We start from the raw sequence: 17,296 nt of genomic DNA, 5'->3' as shown, positions 1-17,296 counted from the left end.
AGCTGCCTGTAATTTCATTCGAAACACTAGCGATGTTAGTCAGGCTTTATCAAAATCTTGTTCGCCGATGTTGTGCTTGCAATGAGATATTTCACCATCAGCTTCAGCACATTTTGTAACATACAGCACAAATGGTACGTTCATTGCGTCAATGATGGTATTTGCCGTTAACTAATGCAAATAAAAAACTTCACAGTAATGTGATTTCATTCCTGTTATCTCCTTCTCCTACCCCGGGTTCCCTACCTCAAATTATTCAATGGAGCATTCTCTATCTCCTGTTAAACTTTTGCATCCTCATACGGAAACACCCTATAGATAGTCATTTTTTTCTGGCTCTCTTTGAGGGTGGAAGAGGAAAGGAAGTGGCTAGTAATGGTACAGGGTACCCTCCGCCACGCACCATACAGTTGCTTACGGAGTATGTATGTACACGCATGCTCATAAATTAAGGATAATGCTGATACATGGTGAAACCACGCTCTGGTGGGCGGTTTGAGGGTTGAGATCACCTTGGGGTATGACCACTTTTTGCAATTAGCGCATAGTGGCGCTGGCAGCAGTCCACATACGCAGAGGTGTGTTGGTGCATGTCAGAGTACGGTGCAGCGAGTAAGTGTGCAGACGTTTTCAGACTAGCTAATGGTGACTGTGTTTTGAAAATGGCTCAAAGAACACATATTGATGACGTTATGAGGGGTAGAATACTAGGGCGACTGGAGGCTGGTCAAACACAGCAGGTCATAGCACGGGCCCTCTGTGTGCCACAAAGTGTGATCTCAAGATTATGGCAACGATTCCAACAGACAGGAAACGTGTCCAAGTGCTACAGTACGTGACTTCCACAGTGTACCACACCACAAGAAGACTGGGCCACGGAGTACTGCAGGTATCCTTGCTCGGGACCTTACCGTAGCCACTGGAACAGCTGTCTCCAGATACACAGTCTACAGCCGGAAGTGGTTTATTCGCCCGGAAACCTGCAAGGTACATTCCACTGACCTCTAGTCACAGGAGAGCCCGTAAAGCCTGGTGTCAACAACACAGTACATGGGCATTGGAACAGTGATCCGTGGTTATGTTCACGGACGAGTCCAGGTATAGTCTGAACAGTGATTCTGGCCGGGTTTTCATCTGGCGTGAACCAGGAACCAGATACCAACCCCTTAATGTCCTTGAAAGGGACCTGTATGGAGGTCATGGTTTGATGGTGTGGGGTGGGATTATGAATGGTGCACGTACTCCCTTGTATGTCTTTGACAGAGGAACTGTAACAGGTCAGGTGTATCGGGACGTCATTTTGCACCAGAATGTCCGCCTTTTCAGGGGTGAAGTGGGTCCCACCATCCTCCTGATGGATGATAACGCACGGTCCCACCGAGCTGCAATCGTGGAGGAGTACCTTGAAACAGAAGATATCAGGCGAATGGAGTGGCCTGCCTGTTCTCCAGACCTAAACCCCACCGAGCACCTCTGGGATGCTCCCGGTCGACGTATCGCTGCACGTCTGCAAACCCCTACGACACTTCAGGAGCTCCGACAGGCACTGGTGCAAGAATGGGAGGCTATAAGCCAGCAGCTGCTCGTCCACCTGATCCAGAATATGCTAACCAGATGTGCGGCCTTTGAACGTGTGCATGTTGATCATATCCCACATTGATGTTGAGGTACATGCGCAGGAAACGTGGCGTTTTGTAGCACATGAGTTTCGGGACGGTTTTCTTAACTTATCACCCATACCGTCGACTTAACAGATCTGTGTCCTGTGTGTTCCCTATGTGCCCATGCTATTAGCGCCAGTTTTGTGTAGTGCCACGTTGTGTGGCAACACATTCTGCAATTACCCTTAATTTATGAGCATGAGTGTTGATGTAAATGCACAGTATACTCACAGTAACTAAACTTCCGTTGCTTGCTATACTTCCTGCCATTCTAACTTGAACGCTCAGCATTGTAAAAGGAAGATTTAAAATAAATGTAAGTGGGTAGCTGTAGTGAAGGTTTCACGTCATTTGTAGTGGCTTCCTTATATTTCTTTGCATCCTTAAAAACACGGCAGTTTGTACTGTGCACACCGTGTACTCCGCAGCTGTACAACTCGGAGAACATCTTCCTGTCGAAGAGGGGCGGCGGCGCGGGCAACAACTGGGCCTCCGGCTACAGCCAGGGGGAGCTGCTGCTCGACGACATCTTCGACATCGTTGACAGGGAGGCCGACGGCGCCGACCGCCTCGAGGTGACTCCCCCTCCTCTAGTGCTCCCAGTCTGCGTGCTAAGTAGCAGGTCACAGCTGTGATGGCTCCTGCCAGTAGCGTCACTAGATAGTGTTTGTTGCCAATGATGGCACCAGACATATCTGTACGTGCCACTTAATTAGTTATCACCCAGTGACTCGCTCAGCGTAACGCATTGGTTCTAGATGACACCTGCTGTGAAATGAAATGCTAAGTTAACCCAAGACTTTTCTTTCAAAAACAGGTACAACGTTTCTCGCATCAACCACTCCAGTTCTCGCTAGTGAGGCTGTTACTACACGGTGGCGCGAAATGGGTGTAAGGAAGCTTTTGTCTACTACGACACAGCTTGTGGTGATAGATTCTTGTTACCCTATTTACGCTACAGCACACAACCGGAAATTTAACACTTAAGGTTTTCAAATTCCTTTCCTCTGCGGCAGTGAATCTGTAGAGCCTTCAACTGAATTCAGTGATGACTACCTTAGGAACATCATTTTAGATTCCACAAATCTCTTTAGAAACTGCGGTACCAACATCATGGAGTGTGTTGCAGGTGCATCTTTGAAGACTCGGTCCGTCAGATAAACTCCTAAGAAATAATCACACTGTTGAGAGCGGCTCTATAAGGAGGGCATTCCACACCATCCCCATTGAATGTTAAGGCATCCAGGGCAGTGATCTGATTGTGAACGTCTCCCAGAATAAATCGAAGACGTCTACTGTTCTCGATTCCACATGAACCAGTCGTTTCGGAGCATTCGTCCGAGTAATGCAGCCGGTAGAAATTTATGTTCCAGCAGTCTCTATTTGTCTGCTGTGAAAGATCACTCAAAGATGGGCCCTATAATGCACTGTGTACTGGTTGCGCACCAAACAATGAATTTTTGTTGATGTGGTGGAGCAGCAGCTTCAGTGTGTGGATTCTTAAGTAGACCAGTGGTGCCAGTTCTGTTTCTTGACGTACCCATGGAGATGGAAGTGTTCGTCATCAATAAGCCAGATGTGATGTTCCATTTTCAAAGCCTTCAATCATCTCATTTCCAAAAGAATATCGCCTCTCCACATCTCTATTCTTCAAAGTTTGGCACTGCTGAATCTCGTGAGGGAAAAATGTTAAGCTCTTCTTTCATTGTTATCTGTAGAGATCATCGTGATATCTTGGGTTGATGTGCTGCGTGTCTTTCTTGATGTAGTGGACTCCCCGTTCTCCAGTGTCGCAGCAGAGGCTGGTCGTCCTGACTGATCCTTCCTGTTATCATGTTGGGCTCTTGTCTTTTCAGAAAAATTCATCAACATGTTAAAAACAGGGGAAACATCACACAAAATCTGTGTCAGAGGACGCTAAAATTTTATCATCACAATTTGACTTCAGTTCCGTACAGAGAAATGGTCATTCCGCATGAGGCTGTTCTTCGACGAAATGTACTGTTGAATGCACCCTCACCACAACGATACGTCCAAAATTGGGGCAAAGTGTGTTTATGATCAAAAAACGCTGTTCCAAAGTTAGTACTTCCATTCTGAAATGTGAACTGAGACATTGATGTGTGAGCTACAGAATTTTCGGAGCTACAGTGCAACAGTAGGAGAATGAGCTACAATTAAACTACAGTAGACAGATATTGTCTAACACCTGCTTTATGCCACTCTTTATTAATGATGTGTACACGTGATCTTAGGGAATCAGGACCCCTTGTAGCTGTCTAGATTTTCTAAATGTTACCAACTGACTCTAAGTATAAGGAATTACAGTCCAAAGCCTTCAAGTGAATGGAAAGACGCGATGCAGTTTGATTACATTAACGTTGAGCGACCAATAGAGGCAAACACAGTCGTCTAATATCTGCAGGTTTCGAGCCACAGTTTTTTTATAACAGTAGAACCCTATCAGCCAAACATATTTCCTTTTGTGTATCATTATTAATGTATACCTATCTCTACAAGTTCTCATTTTTTCATTAAATAAGAAGTGACTAAGCGCTTTGGTGAGGTATGAGCATTTCTAGACATTTAATGCCGAAATAAGTACTCGCTGTAATCTTCTTAAAATACAAATTTTTCTCTATAAAATTTCGATGATCTCAACTTCTATGGACCGCGAGAACAGTCTTCAATATAGAAATCAAAATTTAAAGTGAGAATACAGTGATAAGAAAAAATTACATTTCTGCGAAACATTTATATTATAGAAATTACCATCAGCTCAAACAGTCATAGGCAGTTCACCCCAAGTACAAGAATGACTGACGCTGATTTGGTTCCGAATAGCAGCGAATCTGATAGGAGGTCAACGTTCACGGGAATGTTAAGTGAGATAGCAGCCGTCAGTCCGTATTCTTTACCAAATATCCAGCAAAGCATCTGTTTGCACTCTTTATTTGCTACAAAAATGTCAAAATTAATTTCCTTTGTATCAGATTAAGTTAAATGAAGCTATTATCTTATGCTAAAGACTACACAGCTTCAGTATGAAATCCGAGACAACACGATTGGTTTTTGGATTGTAGGTTAACCCAGTTTGATACTTGTCAGAGCTTACAAAGTGAATTACATCATATTTCTCTACGTAATGCGAGTATCACCACACTAAATTGTAAGGTAATGTTACCATTTACGAGTTAAATCTTGTGCGTTATTTTACTACAGAGATATCGCACATAACTATCACTTAATATTTTTACCTTCACGTTTACTTTCCTTCTTTGACGAATTATAATTAGGATCACTTGACAAAAGAAATTGTCTCCTCTTGCGTTGACGTAAAACACTACTTTCGTTTTTATATCAGAAAATTTGTTTTTATTAGTTTGACTTATTTGGCGCACGATGCATCTCGCGAAATCATTCTCACTGCCGGACGCATTTGATTCGCTTCTTCGCTGCATCTGACTACTTCAATGTGATTCTCACGTGAGCCGCTGCAACAGTTTGAAACAGTTCTAGGTAATTCAGTGAGCCCCATCAAGTTTAATTTGCAATCTATTTGCCGAAACATAGCTGTAGGCCACACGCAGAAAAGATAACGTTTAAGACGTGAAATATAAGTAGAAAAGAAAGCAAGATAAAGAAAACACGCTTGACAATGGAAATTAACTTCTGGAACGCGCCGTGTGCAGATTAAATGAAACAATTGAAAAATATACATTGACAGTAGAAATCATTTCTAATAAAAGCTACATCACTGTTTTACAATCGTACGCTTCCGTAACTACTTTATACTTGAGAAAATAACATGTACAACACGTACACAAACTTTGTAAACTCCTGAGTATCGCCGTGGCAAGGATGGACAAGGTTCTGGATATAAGAAAGCACACCGTACAACCATTTCTGCGATACAAGGTTGTGAAAGTCGACCGCACTCTGTGGCTGAGACAACTGATGTGACTCAGCACGGCAGTCAAGATGTGTGACACCTTTTAAACGTTCCTAATGTCGCACAGTCAGAATGTGAGCCTGTCGAATGTTAAAACTTAGGACAAGTCTTCTTACCGCCTTGATTAATGATGACCAGAAACCGACAAAACTTTGTTGCCCAGCAGCTCGTTGTAGCTGTTCTAATTCAAAAGTACAAATCATTTCAGTCATACCATGCGTTTTTTCATAATTAAAGCAACCGTCGTATTTGTCGTTTAACTTTGGCTCACAGTTCACGCACAGGATGGCAAGTGGCCAGGTAGCACGTCTCAGTTCCTAAACCACCCACTACTGTGATCTCTTCGCCAACTGTAATTCGACAACTTTGTTGACGCAAGTAAGCACGGATCCGTTACTTGGAGCTTTGCTGCAAATTTCTATGTGACATAGTTCCCTTCGGAGTCTTCATTCGAAAACGGACCATAAGGGACTAGCGTGGTCATCTTTCAACTGTTTCCAGCACTTAGGGTAGGGAATCATTGGCAGTAGCAATTACTCACGCCAATTGCGATGCCCTTCACCGACGACGGTATGCAGCGGTACACCAACGAAATGAGGCAATTACTGAGTATTTACGACCATGTCACTGGCCACTTAGAAGGAAGGCAGACATTGTGCTGTATAAAATCAGTGAACATTTTGAATACTAGTTACATTCCGCGTAAATCTGATCCACCTGACACATCAAGTGACTAATAACGTATGGTGATCCTGAGTTAAATAAATATTTGGTCCTTGGGAGTCACACTGCCCAATTAACCAACGATATTGTGTATGTGAGTGAAGTGAAGCATGATCCTCTCGACAGGGTTTCATGGTGGTCCACGCCATTGCTGGCGGCACTGGGTCCGGTGTGGGATCTCTCATCATGGAACGCCTCTCTGATCGCTACCCCAAAAACATCGTCAACTCTTACAGCGTGTTCCCCAACCAGGATGAACTAAGGTACGTAGTCATTCTTAGCCGGTGGAATACTTTAAAGATTTCGTTAAGCCTGAAGTGTATCCACAGAAGCGCCTTGTAGTAGTTCTGTAGATTAAAAAAAATAGAGTGGTAAACCTTCCACTAAGAGCACTAGTTTCTGCTTGTAAGTTGACTGATCTATAAATAATTATGAATCTACTTTACTCGTGTAACGTGGTGCTTGACCATGTTGCAGCACATGGTCAAATCGACTTACGACAATAAGTACCTTATTTACATATCCCATAAATGATTTGTACATATGTCCTAATGCCGTCGAACGAGTCAGTTATTCACTTTTATATCTAAATACCTTCTACGTGGTTACAAATAAGTATTTATAGCGACAATAGTAGTTTAATTACAGAGACAAGTACGTTAGTCCTCCAAAATGGAGTTACTGTAGGTCTCCAAATATAATTTTGCTACATGAATACAAATATCTCATAATAAGTGAGCGTTTAGATCGGCGGCAACGAAGACGTCTATTCTCGCATGCAAGCAATCATAAAAGGGCCGAATGATACTTGGCGATAGAGCGTCCCAAGAATTATTTTACTTATTTTTATTTACATGTCAAGTTCCGTAGGACCAAATTGAGGAGCAAATCTCCGAGGTCATGGAACGTGTCAGTACATGAGATTACAACATAAAAGTAATAACAGATAAAAATAAATGTTTATGAAGCCGAAAAAAGTCACTCCATAAGTTTAAGTAAACGCAATCAACAGTACAATAAGAATCAGTTTAATTTTTCAAGGAACTCTTCGGCAGAATAGAAGGAGTGACCCATGAGAAAATTTTTCAGTTTCTATTTGAAAGCGCGTGGATTTCTGCTAAGATTTTTGAATTCGAGTGGTAGCTTATTGAAAATGGATGCAGAAGTGTACTGCACGCCTTTTTGCACAAGAGTTAATGAAGTCCGATCCAAACGCAGGTCTGATTTCTGCCGAGTATTAACCGAGTGAAAGCTGCTTATTCTTGGGAATAAGCTAATATTGTTAACAAGAAATGACAGTAAGGAATATATATATTGAGAGGCCATTGTCAAAATACGCAGACTCGTGAACAGGGGTCGCAAGAGGCTCATGAACTTACACCACTTATTGCCCGAGCCACCCGTTTCTGAGCCAAAAATTTCCTTTTAGAATGGGAAGAGTTACCCCAAAATATAAAACCATACGACATAAGCGAAACAAAATAAGCAAAGTAGACTAATTTTCGTGTTGAACAATCACTCACTTCTGATACCGTTCGAATAGTAAGATCGTCGATTACCGTGACAAATGAATCAGGGATAGTAGAAATCTTCCAACTTTTGTATTGTACTTGCACGCTCGCACTTTTCTGCGTCAAAAATCGCAGAAGCGCAGGAATCACCGGGCACTAGTTAGTTTAGACTAAAGTAAGACCAAATATGACTGCGAGTTGTAACTGATGGCCTCCTATCTCATGAAGCCTGGGATGGGACCGGGGTATCATGAGTGAAGGCACTCTGGAATAGACTGACCCCCAGCTCTACGTCGTAGACATGTACGTACATTACTCGCATAGAGACAGAACCTGCCCTCATCACCGAAGACAACAGCGCGAGATTCCAGTCTCCAGTCGACTCTTGCAAGGCACCAAAGTACCTGTGGTTGGCGGTGACGTGGTGTCATTGGTAGCCTGGCCAGACGCACATGTGATCTTAGTGTTGCTGCAAGCAGGCGACTGCCAGTGGCACTCACTCGGGATCCTCCCCATCGCACCCCCCCTCAGATTTACTTATAAGTTGGCACAGTGGATAGGTCTTGAAAAACTGATCACAGATCTATCGAGAAAACAGGAAGAAGTTGTGTGGAACTATGAAAAAAATATGCAAAATATACAAACTGTGTAGTCCATGCGCAACATAGGCAACATCGAGAATAGTTCCAGCGCAGGGGCGCCGTGCTACCGTGGTTAGCGTGAGCAGCTGCGGAACGAGAAGTCCTTGGTACAAGTCTTCCCTCGAGTGAAAAGTTTAATTTTTTATTTTCATTCCTTTTTTGTGGAGTGCTTATCACATCCACAAGAAAACCTAAATCGGGCAAGGTAGAAGAATCTTTTTACCCATTCGCCAAGTGTACAAGTTAGGTGAGTCGACAACATATTCCTGTCATGTGACGCACATGCCGTCACCAGTGTCGTATAGAATATATCAGACGTGTTTTCCTGTGGAGGAATCGGTTGATCTATGACCTTGCGATCAAACGTTTTCGGTTCCCATTGGAGAGGCACGTCCTTTCGTCTACTAATCCTACGGTTTTGCTGTGCGGTCGGAATACACAGACACTAAGCTTATTACAGTGAAGAGAGACGTCAATGAACGAACGCACAGATCATAACTTTGCGAAAATAAAGAAAGTAAACTTTTCACACCAGGGAAGACTTGAACCAAGGACGTCTCGTTCCGCAGCTACTCACGCTAACCACGGGACCACGGCGCTCCTGAGCTCACACTATCCTTGATGTTGCCTATCTTGCGCATGGACCACTCAGTTTGTATGTTTTTCATTTTTTTTTATAGTTCCACACAACTTCTTCCTGCTTTCTCGATTGATCTGTGTTCAGTTTTTCAAGGCCTATCCACTGTGCCATCTTATAACTAAATCTGACGGGGGTGCGATGGGGGAGGTTCCCCTGTCAGCAGCACAGCAGATGCAACATCTGCTGGGATTTCTTCGTTGGATTGTGTTCGCTGCGGGCACGATGCGTCGATTTTTATGTGCGTATGTACTACGCTGATGTCCAGATCATAAACTACAGGTGTGGGAATGTTGCACAGTCCACTGCTGAAAGAACGACACTTAACCGATATATTGTGCTAAACATGTGCAGCAGTCCGTCGATACGTCCATTCAGCAACACAAGGGAAACCCGTTCAAATAGCTACAGCTATTCAACAAGAGCACGTACCCACCAATATGTCATGGTTGTATCCTCGAATGAACGTTGCAAACATTGTTCATTTCTCAGTACAGTTACTGCCTGAATGGTCGAAACAGAGGGCACACATACACGCCTCCTGAGCCACCATGTGATCGTCGATTACCGTTACAAATAAATCACGAACGTTGCAAATCCTCAGTATGCACATATTTCATCGTGGTGCCACTGAATACCGTCCTCGATGGTATTGAATTTCTTCTTAGTTATTGCTAAAGACATCTGCTGTGAGCTAGATGCTAGACAAGAATAGCGGCCGTTAGTGAGGTAGCATTAATCGCCGCTTTACCAGCAGTAAGCAAAGAAATTACGACGTAAATGGGAACTGAAAAGTTGCAAAGGCGAATATCACTAGCGCTTTCTGAACACTGAAGAGTCATTCTAATAGGAAGGGAAGAAATGGAGTTTCCACAAATGTACTTCATGATTTTCAGCAACCACCAGGTCATTTAGTTATAATCTGAGTGTAGAACATCACTGACTGTAGAACATGATTTTTTTGTAAATAATAGCAAATAGATGAAAAAAGTTACAATGCTCACATTTTCGTTACTGAGTGACCAGTTTTTATTTTGTGAGCTGTTGATTGAAAAACCCGAAATTATTTTGTCGAATACTCTGTTGCTAAGTCGAACTTTCTATTGGGTACAGTTTTCAAATAATTTTATGTTGCAGGTTGTTTCATAGTGGAATGAATGTATTAACAGTTATAGCGATTACTTTTGAAAAAAATGAACAGCGTTCTTACCTTTTACTCTGTCGATCTTGCTTTCGTTTGATTGTCCTTATAAAAATAATATATTCCTTTTTTTAACTGTTCATAAACTTTTCGTCGTTACGTGTTACATAGAAAACTGACATAGCACAATTAATTCTTGTAATATCTTTTCTTTTAATTTTTGAAGTATACATTGGGAGGAATGCGAACAGCTTATTAACGAGCATAACAAATTTTCAATTTCTGAAAGACAAAATGAATGGAAACAGCAGAGTGGAATTATGAGTGAAACAAGTTTTTATACCTACTGCTTGTGACGCTGAACTTCAAATTTACCGTTGAAAAGCTAATTTGGACATTAAAGTCAGACAAATAGAGTCGTCGGAAGCTAGTTTCTAGATCACAGTTTAGAGAGGATAAATACAATACGTGCAGTGCATAATACAGTACTCAACCTTTATAAAATTAAGGTAAGACATGCGTTCCAGTGTGGTTTTCTTATCCAAGTATATACAGAAATAAGCATCGTAATTTGTGAATGGACTGGATTTTCCAAATTTGGTCTCGGGTTTGTAATCTGCTCTTCAAAAAATCTTTAAACCCTGTTTGCTACGTAATTTCATTTTGTTCTTATCAGTTTTACAGTTACGTTATAATTTAATTCTACCGATGAATTCAGATTTACGTTTAGCGACCTTCTGAAATCAGCATTACGCGATTGAAACATCTTTTTTAGTACACTAGCAAGATGGCACAATTGTGTCGTGATATGGTGTATGTACTACAGTATCACTGTTTTGAGTTCGCCCAGAATATCTCTATCTATAATTTTTGCCTCGTGCCTTCAAATAAAACAAAATAAACTTAACGGACTGGTATAACACAGGTTGTATTTTCACGCCTGCTCGTTTTAAATTAACAAATGTTTATGTGAACCTGTTTGGTATCGAATATTCCATCGCCTAGGTCGGCCTCAGGACTACGCTGTCGAAGTACCATAACGCCTTTCGGCAGTCCACGTACGTGTTTCGCCACCCCGGCGGATGTTTCAGGTCGCAGGTGTGCTGCAGCGACGTGGTGGTGCAGCCGTACAACTCCCTGCTGACGCTGAAGCGTCTGGTGCGCAACGCGGACTGCGTCGTCGTGTTGGACAACACGGCTCTCAACAGGATCGCATGCGATCACCTGCAGATCGCAAACCCGTCCTTTGAGGACATCAACAGCCTCGTCTCTACTGTGATGTCTGCTGGAACCAGCACGCTCAGGTCAATAGCCGGCGTCTCGTAGTACAAGTAATTTAATTCAAAAGTAGCTTAGAAATTGTTTCTGGTACCATAACATCGGGAATGTGAATGAAGGTATAATTTTAATCCAAACAAGCTTATTTCTTTGCGAAAGGCAGTGGCATGTAGGACCCATTTATAATAAGAAGTAAGTAACGTATTAGAATCCCCACAGCTTCATCTAGCTAAACAAGTTGTTTTCAAAGTATCTTAACATTTGTGGCATTATATTCAAGTTTCGTCAGGCGGTTACTTGCATCGTTTTGAATACTCTCATTTCTATTCCCGGACAGAAGACTGTTACAGATTACGATGTCGGATATTCATACACGATTCGGTTGCCGAGACACAACAGTTACCCAGAATCTGTGCTAAAAATGGGTTAGCATGAAGGGGTTGTGGAGGGGGGAGGGGGGGGGGGGGCGAGTGCGATATCTCATATCTCAGATTAGTTTGTAGAAGGTTGGAAATGGAAGAAATGAAGCAAAACTTTTTTTTTTAGTAAATAAAACTCAAAACCAATGAAAAATCGTGGTCATTACACCAACTAAAATGAAAATTGTCATACTGGATGGTTATAATTAAACTGACGGCATTCCGAGTGCTGCTGTGCTGGCTGTATACACCGTAGGACGCTGAAACATCGTAGGTATGTTCATTAAATGGCGCGCTCTCGATGTGTGCTGAAAAATAGTAGTTCGAATTTCTGCCGTCAGGTGAAACTATTTTTTAACATTTTTTTAGGAATTTGCGTATTCGCACAGATTAACTATTGCACCTATAATGGTTCAGTATGTGCGATGTATAAATCCCGTACTGCAGCTTTCGGAACACCTCCAGTTTAATTATAACCACCCGGTACCATGAACACCGTGACAGAACAGTACCAAAGTGACACTCTATTATTTTTATGCCTTTGGCGTATGTAGATTAAAAAATCTTTGCCATGCTGATTTCTTTTCAGCACAGATAAAGCCATTCCTACATAATAAAGAGTGGTGGGAGTACGTGATGGCTACTGGATGTGACTAACGTCACTGAAACTTTTAGGTGAAGATCGAAAATACAGCCGGCACTGTAGCTCGGCGTGTTCAGTCAGAGGGTTAGCTGCCCTCTGTAATAAAAAAAACTGAGTTAATGGATCAACAACGAACTGAAACGGGTGTCTTTCGACGTCCGCTCAGAGCAGATACAACGAACAAAATGAGATTTAAAAAAAAAAAAAAAAGACATTCCCTGAGGACATGCCATACAGCTTAAGGCCAACTTTCAGTCTTTGAAGAACGACGAAAGGGATATGAAAGCATCATACCGACAGATCGCACAGATGGTTGGCTGTGCTACAATGGCTACAGGACTAGTGGTGACGATACAGACCCAGTACGAAAGTGCATCAAGAGGAGAAAGTACTGCTCCTTCAAGAGGGACTATAGCACTGGAGGATCGTACCATCGTCTGGCTGGCTCTGACGAATAGACGAATGTCAACTGCTGAAATCTGGGTAGTGTGACACCACGAACCGTGGGGAAAAGTTTACTCGAAGTTTGATTCAGATATCGAGTTGCTGTACCGTACTTAGCCTACCACACTATCAAATTTGCAAGTGGTATGTGATGCTGCAGCTTGCGAAGAAGCTCTTGGTGTAGTGTTGTTAGTTATAAAGACGAAACTATGCATTAGTAAAAATGACAATACAGAAAGATATTCTAACCGAAGTTCCGACAGCCAGTACTGCAGAGATTTAATAACCAGTATGTCATGAACATGAACAGATTTGTTCGTCACGGTGTGCCACTTCACACACACGCCAGTGTAATAACCAAAGATACGGAGGTCCAGTGTGGGCTGTGATCATTGTATGGGCGCCAGGTGCAAGTGGTGTTGCACACTGTCTGTATGACAGTATGACATCCACGCTGTCATTTGATAAGCCATAAGGTGAATAAGCAGTATGGCTATCGAGAGGACAGACCGTGCGTTGTTAGGGAATTTGTTTTATGCGAACGGCAGCAATTGCAGTCCTGCGTTGAGAGATTATCGCTCACCGAAAGGTCTGAGGAGGGGTGCAACGTCATTATATGATTTAAAGAAGATGAAATTCCGTAAACATGGGTGAACTTGGTGTTTCACCTGGAAGAGGAAGGCGTCCTATATTGGTGGAAATTATTGACGAGGTTGCCGTTGCCGAAAAAGGCGATTCAGCACATACCTCGGGCAGTACTAATGCTCCTGCAGTGACACAAGAACTGTTTCCCAATGGTCAACAGTACGCAGAGTTTTGTGGTCCATTTTACACTGGTAATCCTACAAGATCCAGACGGTGCAGCAACTGAAACCTCATGATCCGCAGCAACGTTCTGATTTGTTCTTCGGTTTCTGGCACGCATAGAAATTAATGACATGTAGCCAGGCAACATTCTATGGGGTAACGAGGCACATTTTATACTACAGGGTGAATACTTAGAACTGCCCAATTTTGGGTACTGTTAAGCAATGTGTTGTGCACGAAGAGCCATTGCATTCTCCGTATTGGACTGTATGGTGCGGATTTACAAGCAGCTTTATTCTCGGTCCATTCTCCTTTAAAAAGAATACGCCAAGAGTGCCCGTCAGGTGTGCCATGATTTGTGCATGTTACGGAGACCTCTTTCTACAGCATCTGATTCCCGCTCTGGAAGAGCGCAACTGTGTGGAAAGCGTCGAATGAAAGTTTGTACCAAATCCAGAATTTGTACCCTGGTCCCTTGCTCACGAGGCAAATGCAGTAACACTACACCATCCTAGCACAGTGGTTTTGCACAACTGCATGGACTACCCTAACATGCCCTCCTCCCCAATCCTAATTGCCAATCACGCCTCAGTCCACTTGATATTCCCCTTATATTCGAACGACAGTGTAGAAGCTCTGCAACTGTATAGGAATAGCACCTTAGCATGGAACGAAATGGGAGATCCTGTCTGAAACCCAGGCACACGTGCTTTAATCAAATGAAAGTGCCTGATTCCAGAGACCTTATAAAATCTCAAACATCTATCATGTATATATGCCGACAGAAGCGACGAATGGAAATTTGTACCAAGCCAGAATTCAGTCGATGCTGAGGTTCTATTCCAGTACAGTTGGATAGCCTCTGCAATTCTGTTCGAATTTAGGTGGAATATCAAGTGGACTGAGGCATGAATGGGAATTTGGATTGAGAAGGGAGGCGTTTAGGGTAGTCCATGCAGTTGTGCAAAACCACTGTGCCAGGATGGCGTAGTGATTAGTGGGTCTTCCTACTGAGCAGGGGACCTGGAATCCTGGCCTCACTACAAATTTTCATTCGTTGCTTCAATCTGCATACACACATCATGGATGTTTTAGACTCGAAAAGCCCTCTGTCGAAACCATAGTTTTAATGCAATATGGGGCAACACCTCTTGTCACTCACTCAATGACAGATCTACTTAATGCAACCTCTCACGAATGTGTCATCTCGAGAGGTTTTCCAGATGCATGGCCTGCAAGGTCGCCTGATCTGAATCCATGTGGCTTTTGACTCTGGGGATATCTAAAAGATCGCCTTTACCAAGGACACGTTCGTTCTCTACCTGATCTGATCTGAAGGCCCGTATACAGGAATACTTCAGTCAGATAGCACCAGAACTGCCAGGAACAACTGCCGATCACGTCGATTTATGAATGCAGCATCTCATCTACGTGCTCATATTGAACAAATTGTCTAGGAGGTGGTTAACAATAAAATCAACATTATGCCTTTCCCACTTGTTTGACCTTTCCTGTTCATATCCCGTGCATAATCCTTTACGTATGTAAACATTTTTAAACGTCTGTCTTACATTCACAGCGTCAGATTTGCACCTGGTGGCCAAAATAAACTCTACTTTTTTCCAGCGTAAATCCGTTCCACGTCAATGCATTAGCATATCTACCAAGTTACGCAGCCATATGATAATTACATCGCACACTGTGAGTAGATGTATGTAATTATAATCAGATGGTGCTATTGCTACCACTCTGTAATATGTATCTATTATCTATATGGTAATTACTTAGAGAATATGATTTCTCAAAGATGATATCTCGCTGTCAGGAAGGTAACTTTAATATACATGGGCATACTTTCTTTATTTACAGGTTAGTAGTTTTTGACATTGGCTGATAATACAGGACGAAACACCATCGAAGGAACAAAGCTTCTACAAGCTTTTAGAACCCAGAGCGAACTGATATGTTCGATTGTTAGAAGAGACAAATGCCTTTGGGTGCAGTTGCTACAAATCAATATCCATTATAAGTCCTGGCTTTCTTCGAACTGATAGTGAACTGATACGTCCGTCTTTGTGGCGGGCAGGATGTGGGCTATGTTAGTGAAGGTCATAGTTTTTTCCTATACATCATTTCAAAGAGCAAATATCTAACACACCTTGTAATCAAAACCAGATGTAAATATGGTGTCTCGTATCACAACACCAGCGCCGTTGAATTTCAGAAAGATATATATGTTAATTAGTTTTGGAAAGAAAAACCAAAGAGATGTTAGAATGTGCTACTCACTACCTTCGTATCTCCGTAGCCGAAGTCATTAACGCAAGTAAGGTTCGAGTCAGTAGTAACAGTTTTTCATGACAGTGATAGAAGTAATTTCTAGTCTATGAATTTGACCTACAAGAGTAATAGCTTGGCACTGCACTCGATCACCAGTATGTCAGGCAATGTCTCGGAATAGTGATTCGGCATGTGACGTTGTGGATGATGTTGCCTTAGTAGAATGGTGATAAATTCTGTGGCCTTCTTGGTATTTTCCGACAGGAGCAGGCTATGTGATTGTCATGTATTGCTCTCTGCGGTCTTAAAACTCCATTCAGATATTTAACGACAAAGGCACTACACTTCTCCCCCTAAGTACTCGTCACAGTCATCTATACAATACACATATCAATTTGGCCCTTCACTGACAGTTTTAAGGGTGGCAACAGCAAACGACAACGTTTAGGACCTTGAAAAAGATGAGAGTAGTGTTCCTACATTCACCTCGGAATACCTATTTGAATCATTTTCTGACTTTGTCTTTTGGTTTCTTCTTCCAGAAAACTTATGGATTTCGCAATGTACATGCATTGTGTCCACGACGAATGGTCAGTATCCAGGGATATGAGACTAGCGATCATTCGAAGCAAAAGACATCTGGTAAACACGGGCTCTGAACTCTGAACTGCATACCTTAACAGCTATGAGTACTATTTCATCTTCGATAGTGTAAAAAAGATCTCTTGTACTGCAAGCTCTCTGCTTTCCATGTTTACAGAGGTGCTAGTGTGTCCAGTAAAATAGGCTTTAAAGTGCATATCTTAAGAGCGAAGATGAGCAAGTATTCATATTCTCAAGGTACACAATTTAGAGCTCGTGTCTGATGGACACATTGTTCTTGTTTTGGCCCATACTACCACCTCGCAGAATATGGAAAGCAGAGTCTGCCACAGAAGGGATTTGTTTCACAGCATAGAAGATGAAAAAGTGCTCATAACTCTTACGGTATGCATTTCAGAGCTATGTTTACCAGACTTTTTTGCTACGAATGATAGTTTCTATGCTGTCCCTGAATACGGATCATTCTTTCTGGTGCACCCTGGCCGGCCGCTGTGGCGGAGCGGCTCTAGGCGCTTCAGTCCGGAGCCGCGCTGCTGCTACGGTCGCAGGTTCGAAT

General features: G+C 42.5%; 1 protein-coding gene across 1 annotated transcript in view; it reads left to right on the top strand.

The window, feature by feature from the left end:
* The window catches only part of LOC126158154 (tubulin gamma-1 chain-like), a 97,052-nt gene that overhangs the window by 19,847 nt on the left and 59,909 nt on the right, over window positions 1–17,296 (top strand). Inside the window, exons 4-6 of the mRNA XM_049916424.1 lie at window positions 2,090–2,236; window positions 6,463–6,599; window positions 11,376–11,570. Coding sequence (XP_049772381.1) covers window positions 2,090–2,236; window positions 6,463–6,599; window positions 11,376–11,570 — 479 coding nt within the window. The remainder of the gene's footprint in view (window positions 1–2,089; window positions 2,237–6,462; window positions 6,600–11,375; window positions 11,571–17,296) is intronic.

Source organism: Schistocerca cancellata, chromosome 2 (genome assembly GCF_023864275.1).
Source record: "Schistocerca cancellata isolate TAMUIC-IGC-003103 chromosome 2, iqSchCanc2.1, whole genome shotgun sequence".
Classification (NCBI taxonomy): domain Eukaryota; kingdom Metazoa; phylum Arthropoda; class Insecta; order Orthoptera; family Acrididae; genus Schistocerca; species Schistocerca cancellata.
Note: the sequence above shows the minus strand (reverse complement) of the source record. Positions and strands in the feature narration are given on the sequence as shown.